The 15000-nt window shown below is 39.1% G+C and overlaps 1 protein-coding gene across 14 annotated transcripts in view; it reads right to left on the bottom strand.

Annotated features, from left to right (window-relative positions):
- The window catches only part of GTDC1 (glycosyltransferase like domain containing 1), a 303268-nt gene that overhangs the window by 148645 nt on the left and 139623 nt on the right, over positions 1-15000 (bottom strand). For all 14 annotated transcript variants that reach the window (XR_009277719.1, XM_058839525.1, XM_058839524.1 and 11 more), the window contains one exon: positions 1179-1288. Coding sequence is in view for 13 of the 14 variants with exons in the window: in XM_058839525.1 (XP_058695508.1) it covers positions 1179-1288 (110 nt within the window). In the remaining variant the exon portion in view is untranslated. The remainder of the gene's footprint in view (positions 1-1178; positions 1289-15000) is intronic.

Genomic DNA, 15000 nt, shown 5'->3' with positions numbered 1-15000 from the left:
AGTACTGAAGCCACAAATGAGATATGTAACAACATCCAAAATGAGTGTCAATAGAATCTGTTCCCGCAGCGCACCATCGTACATTCCTATCTGTCACATATTCCTTAGAAATTTCTCCTTCTAAGAAATCTGGTGTGCTCAGTCTGGAAAGCAACGTTGCCTTGGGATCTGTGATAAGGCTTGCCTGGAAGAACAGGCTTTCAGAAAACTGTCTAAAAAGGAAGTGGACAGAAAACATGAAGACTTTCCTGCTACTGAATTATTACTTCTTTTTCCAACCCAGCTGTGTCTCAGTTGGGGACCCAAAAGTTATTTGGATCAGATCAACTTCTTGGTGTCTTAAAAATGGCAAAATCAAAACTAAACCAATTGAAATATCACCAGTCCAGCAGGCAACAGATATGACAGAAGTGACAAATAAACTAATCCCCAGTCTATTTTTACAGACTGATGAGGCTGAGGGATGCAAGTCTACCCTTTGGAAAATACATACGAGCTAAAACATCGGATATTTTGACACTTGCTTGTCATTAATGTACATTTTTAAAAGGTTTAATTTATTACAAGTGCACCCAGTACAGGATTTGATTATTCTCTTTATTGCCATAGTATCTCAGGCACAAAGTTGTGTGCCTGAATAAAATCTATTTATTTTCCAGACAGGTGAAACTGTTCACTGAGTAGTGGTTCTGCAGAAGCCAAGAAACAGAAGGACTATCCAAAAGAGTGGTATAAAAATATTAAAGATTAATGACCACTTTCAGGCCAGATACAAACCAGAAGCTCTGCACAGCAGTCCTTAACCTCACATTTGAGAGGGAACTAAGTGTTTTCACCTGCTAAAATCTCAGTCTGGATTTCAGATGAGTGACCTTGACCTGAAAGATTTTTCTTACTATCTGAAGCATCCAATCACCCACACCTATCTCTATTTAAATAAATACAGAAGTGTTACTGAACCACAAGTCATAAATAAAGTCTTTCTCTTCCTAGTAAAATAAATCAAGCTTACTTTTTTAAAAATAATTTTAATTTTACAATGTATCACTATTATTTAGTTTCACAACTAGGAAAATTTTAAGCACATTCTTTAAGAAAAAAAAATACATAAATGAGAACTACTTCTAGAAGTATCTACTTTATGGTAATTTTAAAGTAAAGAAAAAAAGGAAAGGTACCTGGAATTTCACTGAAAGTCTCTCCAAGGACAGACACATGGAAAGGCAGATCCTGCTCTTTCAGCTTCATCAGGACTTTAAAGAAAGTTTCAGGATCTTTGTCATGTTCCCTTAAAACAAACAGAAATTATCTCAGCATTGTTTACATTTAGTTGTGAAATTATAGGAGGTTTTTTTATTTATCAGAACACTATTCCTCTAAAATTGTACATTTGGGGACTAAATTTATTCAAATAATTTCCCTCTGCCTCTCCTGCATGCTGAACATTTTCCTCAGTGCTGCACTTGGGGTCAAAACTCAGTTTCATCAGGTTCTTTTCTCTCTCTTCCCTGTCCTCAAACAATGCATTTACTCTTCAAATTACCAGCTATGAAAGTGAGAAGGACTGAGTACCTACCTGAAGGCAAAATCAAGTTAAAAAATGGGTAGGAAAAAAATAGGTTTTGGGTTTTTTTCCCCTGTCCAAAAAAATACATGTATGACTTCCATTACATTTTTTTTTTCCCCAGGAGAAACAGGTTAAACAAAAACTTCTCCTAAACCTACAGGATTTCTCAAACTGGAATTTAGGAATCCATGCTATACTCATGAAAAGATTCCAATCTATTCAGTGCTTTAGGTAAAGAAAGGAATAAACTACCACAAGGCCCAAACATTACATTACCATTACCCACTTACCACAAATTTTCTACCTTTAGATTTTTAAGGAGTTAGCTGGAAATTAAAATATAAGAAACTTGTACTTATTTACAATTTCTGTTGAAGATAATATTAAATGTTTATATGGGTATGACACTCAGTGACATGAAATGCAAATTAGGTTATCTAAAAATAAATTAAACCCCCAATTTTCGAATCTATCTTCTTTACTAGCAGAAAATTAAAGGTTCAAAAGGTATCACAAATCATTTAAAATTCCCAAATTCCTTAAGTTATATTAAAAATAGAATGAGATAATTTCCTCACTCTAAGGTGAATATTATATCTTGCATTTAATTACTCTGCTTTAAATTATTGTGTTTCAACAGATGTGCACCATATGCCTTTAAAATATTTTGGTTTTATTTATTATTTAGCAAATTCCACCGTTTTCCTTCCTGTATTAAGGGAAAAATCTATATCTCAGCTGTCCTGGTGTCTTTCTTCACAGAGTAATTTTGCAGAATGAAATCTGTAGGTCTCTCACACTACTATATGAAAGATTAATAATTATATCATTCAGGAAATCTGAAGCCAAATGACATCTGCAGCTCTACACGTGTTAATTTCTCATTCAGTCAATATTTTTGGTTTAGGGAATTAAAATAAATTAATCTTATAATTAATGTGACTTCCCTAGGCTGAGAAACCTCCAGGAATTGTGGAGTTTTCAGAATTAGTCACATTTTCTTAAAATAAAGCCAGACAATAATCACTTTAAGAAGTCCTCCATCCCCCCAATTTGTTTTGTTCCCAATAATGAGGAGGAATGCAACTGCATAAGCCTCGTAATTTGTTTCACATCTGTGAACCAGGAGTTTCCACAGCAATTCCAGTAACCCAAGTGGATACAAGCACTGGTTTGGAGGGTGGATTCCTCACAATTGCAAAGATCCCAGATCTCTGACTATTAGTTTGCTGCATCCTCACGCTTAAAAGAGCCACCTGTTTCTGGTAGGTAACTTCTGTGCAGAATTTTTTGCCAGTATTGAGTTCCCTCCAAATGCCCAGCTCGAAGAGCCAACACGGGATCGCATGGATTCAGATTTGGCTGGAAGAGAGCATCCCCATTACAAACGCTTGCAAGGAAAACTTCTACAATGCTGGGAGTTGGTGAAATTCATGACAGAATTTCCCTTGAGCCTCAGTTTCCCCTGGACATGCTTTTGGGGGTTCTTTGTGAGTGATGCCACGAGCCCACCCTGGCTCGGCTCAGCTCATCCCGGCGGACCGGCGCGTCCCCGCGCGCGGAGCCGGCAGACTCGACAGCCACGACGCTGACAGGGATCTTTCCAAGCTCTTCACAGCCCCGCTATCAGCTTCACAGTCACAAAAAGTCCTTCCAGCAAAGGATATGCTTTCCCTCTCGCTTTCCAGAAGAGACCAGGGGTCCCAGAGGCAGCCAAAAGTGGAGGATGCTGTTGGAGCCACATTGTCAAGGAGCTGGCAGGAGAACACGGAGCCTTACAGCTCGGCGAAGCCACATAAGCTGCACATATTTAGGAAAACTGATAGGAATTGGAAGTTGCAGCTTTGTTTAATAGGTGGGGAAGAACAGAAGGAAAATTTGGCACCCAGAAAGAATGCTGAAAGGGGAAACGTTTCCTCTGCACTGGAGCCTCCCTTGCGGGTTTTCTGCTGTAGGTGAACCTCCTTCCATCCTCCAGTATAAAATGTTTCCCTTTTAGGTGACACTCCCAGATTTTAATGACACATTTAGTAAATCTTGTAGCTTTTCTATTTGGGAGCTCATCTTAAGTGATTTTATCAGTTCCTGCGACTTCTCCACACCACAAGCATTTTATTTTCAGTTAAGACCTCCAGAAACCTCCTGGCCCATGCAACTACAGACTGCAGTGTATTATTATTATTATTATTGCAGGATACTGAAGGCATTAGCTGCTCCTGGTAGAAACAAACAAATAGTACAAGACCACCTCTTTGCTGCATCAAAAAGGAGAGAGCTCTGTTTCTTGGCTGACATGGAGAAAATCATATACAATCCAGTCTGCCTTACTCAGCAACAACTGCTAAACACACCAGATTGCCATAGCAGTGATCGTGGAAAAAGATGAACACAATATGGAATGTCTGTTCTGTAAAGATCTGCTCAAAATGATGTGCACTTTTGGCTGCATCTGTTGCATTTTTGAGCTTTATTAAACTGTATTAATTATATATACTCCATTTCCTGAAGAAGAACTGCAAAACAGTATAAAAGCCTGATATTAAAATGCAAACTTTTCTTTTAAGATATTATGTTTGGGGAAAAAATCAAGCTAATGTGACTCCAGGGTCTGGCTTTGTTGTTTAGTTGAGGTATTTGAAACGCTTTTGTATTTTCATTTGATTTGATATGCATCTGGTAAAGTAAAAATAAGAAACGGGTATGGTATGAAGATGCTCTAAATTTCATCCTAAGAACATGAAAACATCAGAATGACCAAACTACAGCTGTAATTCCACAAAAGAGGCACAGACACCACACCTACACTCAGATTTGAGAGCCCTGCCTTGGAGACATTCAATCTCCATATTCAAATACTACTCAGCTCTCATTTTTATACAGGATTTTTTATTATTGACTCTAACCCACAATTTAAGAGAGATGTCTGAAGTCTGTTTTAGGAACTGGCTGACGTTTTGTGATCTGGGTGGGGGGGATGCAGCCCAGGGTTCATCCTGATTTAGTGACTTCCCTTTGCAATCTCATATAAATCTCATCTAAAACTTTGAGAAGTGTCCTTGAACAGGGAATGGGAGTGTGGTGGGAGCAGCAGCACCACTACTGAGCCTCCATTATTATCTCTGCCTTAGATTTTCTGCTCATAAAATGGGTGTGACAATATTATTTTTTCACCACAGAAGGATGCTGTCAGAATTAATTGATGACTTGACATCCCACTTTTCAGCCTAAAGTGATTTTAAAAAGCAACCTCATAGCACTATGATGATGCTCCTCTATACAATCAATGGCAACATTCTCCAGAACACCCTTCTGCTCTGCAGGGATTTTGGGAATTCAGCCTGAGCCCTCAAGCCTTACCCATTTCTGGGACTGGAAGCAAAGTACATAGAGACCACCTAAACTTGACTTATTCTCACCCACATCTCACCAGTGATGGGAAACACACTATTAAAAATAAATAAATAAAAAAAAAAAAGAGAATTTGGCCCTTTACATTTTTCAATGAATATTCATCTCTTAAATTTGGGTGAAATTCAGTAAGAGACACATATGGTCTTCTCTGACTTTAGTTTAATTTTTTAAGTATATGTAAACTTATCCTACATGGTGATAATCACATTTATTTAGGATTTAGAGGAAGGCACATCTAGCAATGTAATTAGAAAGTGGAAGAGTTGTGGAAAAGCAGAAGAACTTGTTCAAAGGGGAAAAATGAGAGCAGTCTATTAAAAAATATATTAAAAGCTGGGGTTAATGCATTTATCAGTTTTTAAAAAGTGCAAAACCAGGGGAAAAAGTCTTAATATTTGAGAAAACACTCCATAAATGCTATGTAATGCTTGTGAAAGCCACAGCCCTGTGGTGACATCTCTGTGAATGACAGAATCATTTGGGCTGGACAGGACTTTGAAGACCATCAAGTCCCACCATTAAGGTGCTACACATTCTGAAACGATTACAATTAAGCCCAGCTAAAAACAATCTTAATCTTAGGACATTCAGCATGGAAGGTTTTCAGCAGGAGAGAATCTCAAATTGTGTGGGCACATAGTAATATTTCACTTTGTACAGTGCCTTAAATCCAAGGAGTTCACACTGGCTGCAGCTCCTTCTGCATCCCCATTCCCCACAATCACCCTCATATCAGATGGGCAAAGGTGGGAAACGGCACAAAATCCTCAGAAGTTGAAGCAGCACTTTAATTTAATATTTTTTGAAAAAATTTAGGACTTATAGCAAGAGGTGAAAGATGGATTCTTGCCTGCCTGCAATGATTGCTAGAAAATAGCTGTTAAAACAGGCTACTGAAGAATCATTCATTATTGATGAAGCTGGGCAGCAATCGTGGAGATCCAGGACTGGCGAGCCAAGAGACATCCTGGGAGAAAAGGAGGGGACAGGGGACATCAGCCAGGAAAAGGCATGGCTGGAGCAGAGCACAGGGAATGTGTGAGGGGCTGGGCAAGCCCATGAGCACAGAATCAATAAGTAAAAATAAAGGAAATGAAGTTTCCAAGACACAGACCTTGACGTGGATGGCATTGATCTTTTTGTTTTGGGAAAGTGAAGTAATGAGGAGCAAGTCAGACATCAAACAAAGCAGAGGTACTGGACAAAGCAATCCAAAGAGTAAGAAATACACAAGAAGAGGAAAAAAAAATATTCCTGGTGAAAACTAAAATGTATGGCATATCCAGACACAGGGAGGAAAAGGATAACTACAGAGAAAATAGAAGAGTTACACATACCCTACAGAACTAAAACCAAGGCTCCGCTTCATCCAAATCTAAATAACAATATCAAGGATTTTTTTCCTCCATTGTACTATGGACTGCATTACACTTTGATATTTCACTTCAAATCTTGAGTTCAGAAAAATTTGAATACAGGTTTATTATCATAAAATAATGTTAGAAAGTAGAAATCTGGCCACAAAAGATAAACCTGGCCTTCAAAACAGAGAATTGCAGAATTCTGGTCTTTTCCTGACACTGATTTCCCACAAGACAGCTCTGCCCAGGTTTCCCCATCTGCACGATATGGTCTTAGAGGAGCTTTCATTTACAGAAATATGGTGAGAATCACAGTCAGTAAATACTCTGGGAGAATAATATTCTTCTTAAAGAAGAAGACTCATGTTACAAGCCTATTCAATACATGAAATGTAATATATTGCAGTAATTATTTTCACAGAGGACAGAAGACTTTCCTAAATCAAATGACTTTAATATACATTTTCTATGTTAGGATTATGAGAAGAAAAAAAGGGGACAAAAAAATTAAAATTCTAATACCAAATTCTGGTAACAATGCTCATGATAACTGCAAAAAAGGAAATGTTACTGCCACGAAAGCACAATTAGAAAAGAAACAGGGAAAAAAGAAATATCTATGAAAATACAAACATGAAGGAAAAATTAATTGCTTTCCATTTATTCAATTTATCACAGTGTTTTTCAATCTTTTTACATTTCCAAGAAGAGGTTGAGGTAGACTGTAAATATGCAGTTAAGTCCAGTGAGTTTTCTTCTTCAGCTGATCTGCTCTACAAAATGTCTTTGCTGTAATTGTGCCTCTAAACATTGTCTGGCATCATCAGCATCAAAAGTTACCACAATATTTAATACCCCCTCAGTTCACAGAAAATGGAGTCAAGTAGAAGAAAATGTTTCTGCATGAGAAAGGACCCTACAGAATAAATTTCATTTTTTAGCTGGCAATTTGTAGGTCCTACAAGCAAAAAAGGGTCCTGATCCTTGCCTGTGCTTTCGGAACACCTCTGCAAGCCAAGGAATTAAAAAATGGCACTGGAGAGGCAAAAAGCAGCCAAACAGTACTGGCAAATACAGTGTTTTATTTTCTATTAGAGCCCATGACGTATTTACAGTGAGGAGAGTGTATTTTACCCTCTGATTTGTTCAAATTGCTGGCCTGAGAAAAATGGGTGGCATTTTGCTTTACGCTGGAAAAGCATTTTCTCCTATCTCCTGTTATCTACAAGAGATTCATAAAAAAAGAAACAAGAAAGAACCTTGGGAGTTTATTGTTTAGATTCTTCTTCTCCCCTCACAACTCATGAAGAAAAAACTCAAAATAAAATATTGCACATCCCCTAACCAAAGAAACCTCAGGATCAGCATCAGTCATGGAGCCTCCTGTTTATTTCCTAAAGGGAGATTAAGCTTTGAAGACAAAGACCACCATTTGGTCTCAGTTACCTTGGTGTAAAAATCAACACATTTTCATCCAGTGCCTTTCATTTCTTTTACTCCAGCTTGGCCAGTCTGGCTGTTCCCAAGTAGAGGATTCAGATTAAAAACAAAACCAAAACCACTTTATTTCAATTTGCAACAAAACCCTGTATTTGCTATGGACCACCTTAAAGAGTTTATTAAAAAAACCAAAAAACAACAAACAAACTTCCTTTAGTGTTCCAAAGGTGACATAATAAAAGGTTTTCCTGTTGTTAGGAGGTCATAAAATATCTGAGTGACCCTAACAGCCCTGATAACCATAGACAATGTATCCTACTGCAATTCAACTATAAAATACTGTAAAAAGTCATGTCATGGCAACCATAAGATGGTTACGAATATGGTAATGAGTGGGTAACAGTCTATTAATGTAGTTCCTTGAAAGAACAGAAAATGTACATAAATATAAGTTTATATATAAATGACTACATAAAAACTACATTACTACAGATTTTCCTGGGAATGGTGAATCCACCATACAAGACCCTGTGGACCCTCTCTGATTTCCATGATAGATTCACACAACCAAGCTACAACTGCTTAAAACTCCACCAGATGCCCTGTTTGGGTCAAGAAGTACATCCTGCTCTTCACTGAGTAATACCCTGGGAAGAATTAGCTCAGGTACCCGAGATAACTCATCCTTTTGGGATCTCCAAGGAAGAAGCTTCCAACCAGGAACTTTCTTGGCAGCATGACTTCAAATTCATTATTCAACAAGATTAAAGTAACTCCAAATCTTGCTGCTTTCAGAATGAGGAATCAACTCAGTGCATTGAGTCAGGTTTGCACAAACACAGCTGAGAAAAAACAGCAAATAGTGGGCACAGGGAGGGGGAAAAAACATGAAAAAATGAAAAAAGGGAGAGCAGGGAGGAGAGGAAGGCAAAGAGAACAGACTTGAACAGTTGCGGTGTGGTAAGAAGAGGAAACTAATTAAAAGCAGCTTTGATGGAAGAAACATAACCCTCCTATTACTGGTGAAAATAAGGAGGAATATTAGATCACTTGCTTATGAAATATTTGATTTTTGTCTCTTGAAGGTTATTCCCATACTTTGGCCCATGCTGCTGTGACTTACAAAGGGGGGATAGTGGTACCATCTGCTAAGTTTGCTGTGGGGTTTGTATTACAAAACCTCTTCTGTCCTTGCCTATGAAGTTTCCCAAAACTGAGATTTATCTTGAACTATAATCTTCTAGAAAAATCCTGTCAGAATTTTCCAGAAGATATGAAGAACAAGATGAAAAAAAAAGTACAAACACAACATTACCTAGTAAAACTGCAAACTGTATCTTGGATACGTTGTAGAAAGTTCCTTGTAGAGACAAGGAGTGAAGTGATGGAGACAGAGCAAGGCTGAGGAACTAGAGAAGAGCGAGATGCAAATTTGCTGCACAAGACTACGTGTGAGGAGATGCCCAGGGAACTGAGCCTGGCAAAGACAGAAGGATGAGGTTTGAAAGGCCAAAACCAAATTAGGTGAATGAGCAGAAAGGGATTGCTTTGAGAGGCATAGGTGGAAAAGCCTTGAGAGGATTCCTCAATCCCACCTGTTCACATGTGCTTCTGCTCAAAGACTTGGGTTTCACAACTGTACAGGAGGGGGAAAAAAAATCCCCCATAAAATGAATTTCCCGTTCTGGGAAAAGGGAGAGCCAAGCTTACTGGAGCTGTTAGGGCAATCTGTGATGCATCTGTTCCAAGCCTAAATATTCTTCAACTGTCCAGGTGATGCAGTTGTAGTCTTACAGTAACTCAAAATCTGTTTTTCAACCGTGGCTAAAGCATTTATTGCGACAGGCTCTGGAGGATGGTACTGAAGTGGCTGCTTTGTGAGCATCTGGATAGCACAGAGGGAATCTCAGCACCGCAGAATCATGGAATGGTTTGGGTGGGAAGGGACTTTAAAGCTCATCTCATCCCAACTCCCCTGCCATGGGCAGGGACACCTTCCACAAGACCATGTTGCTTCAAATCCAATCCAACCTGGCCTTGAAGGAAAGTTTCTCTGTGTGATATTTCAGGCAGAATCTTGATATTATTCAGCATTTTTATTATAATTTAAGAAAATAGGTGCATCAGAGTGTAAAACCACCCCATGCAGATGAAAAAATACTCATGGGGCTTTAATCTTGCTTTTGTTATGGGGAACAGTGCTCTTCCCACCTGATTCCATGGTTCACTAGGTGCAGCCCAGGTAAGCCACTGTTTCAACCTTGACTTCACATGAATGGAAAAAGGTTTTACATCAAATTGGTCTAAATACAATGAGAAGCAGAATTGGGCCACAGAGCTTAAATATAGAAAAAAAAAGTAGAGTGCTTAGTAGAAGTGAAAGAACCAAGTGTATTTGGGGAAGCAGTGAATAAAAAAAAAAAAAAAAAAAAAAAAAAAGTTTAATTTTAATACAATTCTTTTCCAGGCTATTAAGTTCTCCAGTATCAGAATGAAGCCTGCTAAAAGTTAGTAAATAAAGGCTTTCAGGAGAGCTTTATTAAATCACTTATGACTTATCAAGTTAAAACTCCCACTCAGATATCTTAATAAAACTTTTAGAGAATATATTTAATTTTCCTGGAAATCAGAAGCCAATTATTAACTACAGGAGTTACCACTGATCAGCTTCCTGTAAATAGAATATTTGCCAACAACTTGAATTAGTTCTCTAAAGTTTCGGTTTCTGAAGGTCAAATAACTATGTAACTGCTTAATAAAGAAGCAAAGAAGTACCTCTAAATATCTCCAAGCTCTGATGGGCTTATATTCTGCTCCTTAGGTGAGGTATTAGCAAAGCTTATTTATTTTCATTTCCAAGGCTTTTATTTGCTCATTCCCTTGTGGTAAAGCTGATTTCCATGATGATTCCCTTCTTAATTTTAATACCCTTTTTACTCATCATATAGACATAAGAATTTTCCATAAAATAATGAAACCCTTCCAAAGGAAATGAAGACAACTAGGAGAGGAAAGTAAACTACAGCTCACTTCTTTTTTTCTTTTTCCTTTCCCAATTAATTGATCCACTGTCATATGCATATATGAAAGATTTTTTTTTTTTTTAATGAAAGGAAAATAAGGTTAATTAACATAAAACCCCTCACTCCTTGAGATGTTGAATTTTGTATTTTATCCATGCTGCCTTAAGTGCCTTGATTTCCCAGTAATGACCTAGTTCTCCTAATGAGTAACATTAACCCCTGGCTGTAGCTGTCCAGGACTTAATTGTCAACTGGAGCTGAAATAGGAGAGTTTGCCGATCAGCAGGTATGTGGTATATTAACTCATGTCATTTCAGACCCTAATAAATAAATCTGTTGCTAAGGCAACAGGAACATCAGCTGTATCACTTTTTTCTTCCCCCCTCCCTTTTTAAAGGAAACTGCCTTTCACACTGAGCTTTTAAAAAAAGGAAATTAACTACATGTAACCGTAATTAGAAGAAACATCGTTTCTCATCTTAGAAACATATCTACATTAATGAAAAAAGACATTCAAAAAGAGGGCTGCTTTCTACTGTGACCAGGGTAACTGAAATTATTTCCCTTGACTGAGGGAATTCGATTTGAAGGATACATTTGAGTGGGAAGAGAGCACAAAATATCTCAGCTCTTTTTATTTTTGAGATAGTTCCCCTCTCCTTTGGTACACTGCTGATGCCAACAGAGCAAATGTTGCTTCTACAATGAATAAAGAGCTGAAGCAATTGAAACCAGGGGACGAAAAATACAAACTCAAACCCTCAAACCCAAACACCTTCACTGTCCTCTGTGGATCCTCCTGTAAGACTGGCACACATGCAATTTTTTGGAAAGCTAAAAGGTCAGAGAATCATGGAATCATTTAGATCTGGAAAGCCCTCAAAAGTCCTTGAGTCCAACTGCTCCCCCAGCACCGTCAAAACCACCACTAACCCATGTCCTCAGAGGCCACAGCCACAAGGTTATTAAATCCCTCCAGGGATGGGGATTCCACCAGTGCCCTGGGCAGCCTCTGCCAGAGCTTGACAGCCCTTTGGGTGAGGATTTTTTTCCTTACATCCAACCTAATCCTCCCTGGCACAACTTGAGGCTGTTTCTTCTTGTGATGTCTCAGTGCCTCACACACAGGTGAGTATCACAGCCCTCACTTAATTCCTGCCATTCTATCTCAGCATGAAGTGCTTCTAAATTTTCACAACTGTAGTTTTTTTGTTTTGTTTGTGACTACAAGATGGTAATTCTGAGTCTCTAGTTATCCACATCTCAACCAGAGAGCAGGCAGGAAGGAAACTAAGAGATGCTCACAAACCCAGTTATTGCCCTTGGAACACATAGTTGAGGCTCTGCTCATACTATAAACACAACAAACTACTCAAAATTCTATCTGGCTTTTCAGCTGAAGAACGCAAAGTTAACACAAAACATCTTTTTTTTTGCCAGTATCAAAATTATAGATGTTTGTTCCTCTGGACTATAAACTGTCTACAGCCCTTTGAGAAAACATGCTGTAAAAAAGAGGGAGAAATTGATGCTGAGAGTTCCACTGTGGCAGAACTTTCACACCTTCAGCACATGCTGGACTCTTCTACAAGCTCTTAAAAACAGTGATCAAGGAACAGCACATCTTCCACTAGAAGGGCTCAGTGACCCTTGCTGCAGGAAGACATTTCAAGATCAGACATCACTGAATGAACAACCAAAGAGTGGGAACTTCCAAACTGCCTTTCCACTTAAGGCTGAACTTCTGAGATTATTTCATTCACTTTGTTATGTGTTTGAGTCACCATCCCTGGAGGGATTTAAAAGGTGTCATGTGGATCTGGAACCTGGGGATATGGTTTAGTGGTGGGCTAGACAGCAATGGGGGAATGGCTGGACTCGATTCTCAAAAGGTCTTTTCCAACCTAAATCATTCTGTGACTCTAAAAGAGTAATATCTGCTCCCAAACTTAACCCCAGCTTGCATGAACATGAAGTTAGACTACTTTCACATGTGCAAGAGAGAAAGGTGTCAACTTCTGCATGAATGTCTCCACATGTCCATGGCAGAGGTTCATCTACAACGTGCCACCAATACTCTGGTGAGTGCTGCTCTCCTTGAGAGTACCAGATCACTTTCATTAGACATTGCTAAAAAGTTCTCATTTTGAATTTATTATTTTACACCCTGTGGGCTTTTTATCCTATCTGGTACCTTCTAGTTAACACTGTATAAACACTTGTTTTTTAAGCCTTTGTCTTCAGTCTGCCTTATTTATTCACCACATCTTGTTCTCTGCAGGCTGTTCACAATGTTGAAGATGCCTGTTGAGCCTAATGGCATTTCTGGGTACTCAAATGTGATTTCTAGATGGATTTCTTTCCTGTTTTGCTGTCTTGCCACACCTGCATCTTGATGGGATAAGCTTTGGTCCAAAATATTCAACAGCATGAGAAAAATACCAGTCACTGTATTCTCAAGTATCTCTATAGGAAATAGTTTTCAATTGTGAGTTCAAACAGTGACTACACCAATCTTGTATTGTGCTGCCAAGAGGAACTAGTTACTATCCAATACATGTTTATATATATATATATGTTATATATTAATTATCTACTATAATATATATATATAATAAACATATAAAATAAATACAAAATACTATTAAAAATCCTTTTCCAGGCTCCTCTCCCTCGCAGCTTGAGGACTTCTCAGCTCACTGATGAAGAGTTGCCCATCACAGAAGGCACAACACTTACTTCTAGTCCCCATCTGGGTCAAGCCCTTTCCAAGCACCTGCTCCTGAACCAGGGCCTCATGCTGGGCAGACACATGTTGGTACAGCACAGCCTGTCCCCATGCACTCATTTCTTCATGATACTCTACACTAAAACCAGATAACTGGACACAGAACAATCTCTGAACACACCGGTTTCCCTTAGACCAGAAATCTTCAGATAATTTTTGCAATCTAGATTTGGGGCTTTTTTTTTCCTTCTGAATTTTCTCATCATGACCTCCACCACTGTTCCTCCTGCTCCCATATCTCTAGCCCATATCCTTCCCCACACTCTTGTCACACACTGGTAGGTTTGACACGAGATAATGGCCTTATCTGATCTTCCACGTGAATTGACAGCAGCTATTTGTTTGCATGTGTGCGTAAATTCTTGCAGATTCCCCGTGTGATGTTTTATCACACTGGTGCAATTAGGGGAAGAAGACCTGATTTCTGACAACTTTCTCTTATCAAATCTTTAACTGCTTAGATGATACAGAACACACAGAAAAAAAGAAAATGCATAAGGTTGGGGTGAATGAGAGGGAATAATTGATGTATAAATGCTGGTGAGGTAGTTTTGGGGGAGAGATGAGGATCATGCCACACTGGTCATTGTCATCTTCCTAATATATCCACCTTCACTAAATATCAGAGGATCAGGGAATAGTTTGGGTTGGAAGGGACCTTAAAAACCATCTCATTCCCATCCCCCTGCCATGGGCAGGGACACCTTCCACTATCCCAGGCTGCTCCAAGCCCTGTCCAACCTGGCCTTGGACACTTCCAGGGATCCAAAGGCAGTCACAGCTTCTCTGGGAAACCTCTGCCAGGGCCTCACCATCCTCACAGGGAACAATTTCTCCCTGATATCCCATCTAACCCTGCCCTCTGGCAGTGGGAAGCCATTCCCACTTGTCCTGTCCTTCCATGCCCTTGCCCAAAGCCCCTCTCCAGCTCTCTTGGAGACCTGCTGGGCACTGGAAGGGCTCTAAGGTTTCCCTAAAGCCTTCTCTTCTTCAGGCTGAACAATCCCAATTCTCTCATCCCTTCCTCATAGTAGGCATGTTCAATCTCCACCCATAAGCATCCTTATGGTCTCCTCTGGACCTGCTCCAACATGTCCAGTATAGTTTGACAGGATGATTTACAGTTGGAAGCAGTGATCTTAGAAATATTTTCCAACCTAAAGCATTCTATGACTCTAAATAGACATTTTATCACTCTGCAATGGAAACCTGTGGAACACCACAAAGTTCTGATCAAATATTGGAAGCTTGTCCATCAATCACCAGAATTTTGCTCTCTGTTTGCATCAAAGCCCATTTACACAAAGGGAAGAGTAATTCCTTGGCATAGCCCATAGTCAGCTCACAAACCCATCCTTGCCTTTTATCCACATCCTTGGCCACAAGCCATTCCTGTTAGCAGGGCCTTGA

This window comes from Poecile atricapillus, chromosome 5, assembly GCF_030490865.1.
Source record: "Poecile atricapillus isolate bPoeAtr1 chromosome 5, bPoeAtr1.hap1, whole genome shotgun sequence".
NCBI classification, from domain to species: domain Eukaryota; kingdom Metazoa; phylum Chordata; class Aves; order Passeriformes; family Paridae; genus Poecile; species Poecile atricapillus.
This window is presented reverse-complemented; position numbering and strand designations above follow the sequence as displayed.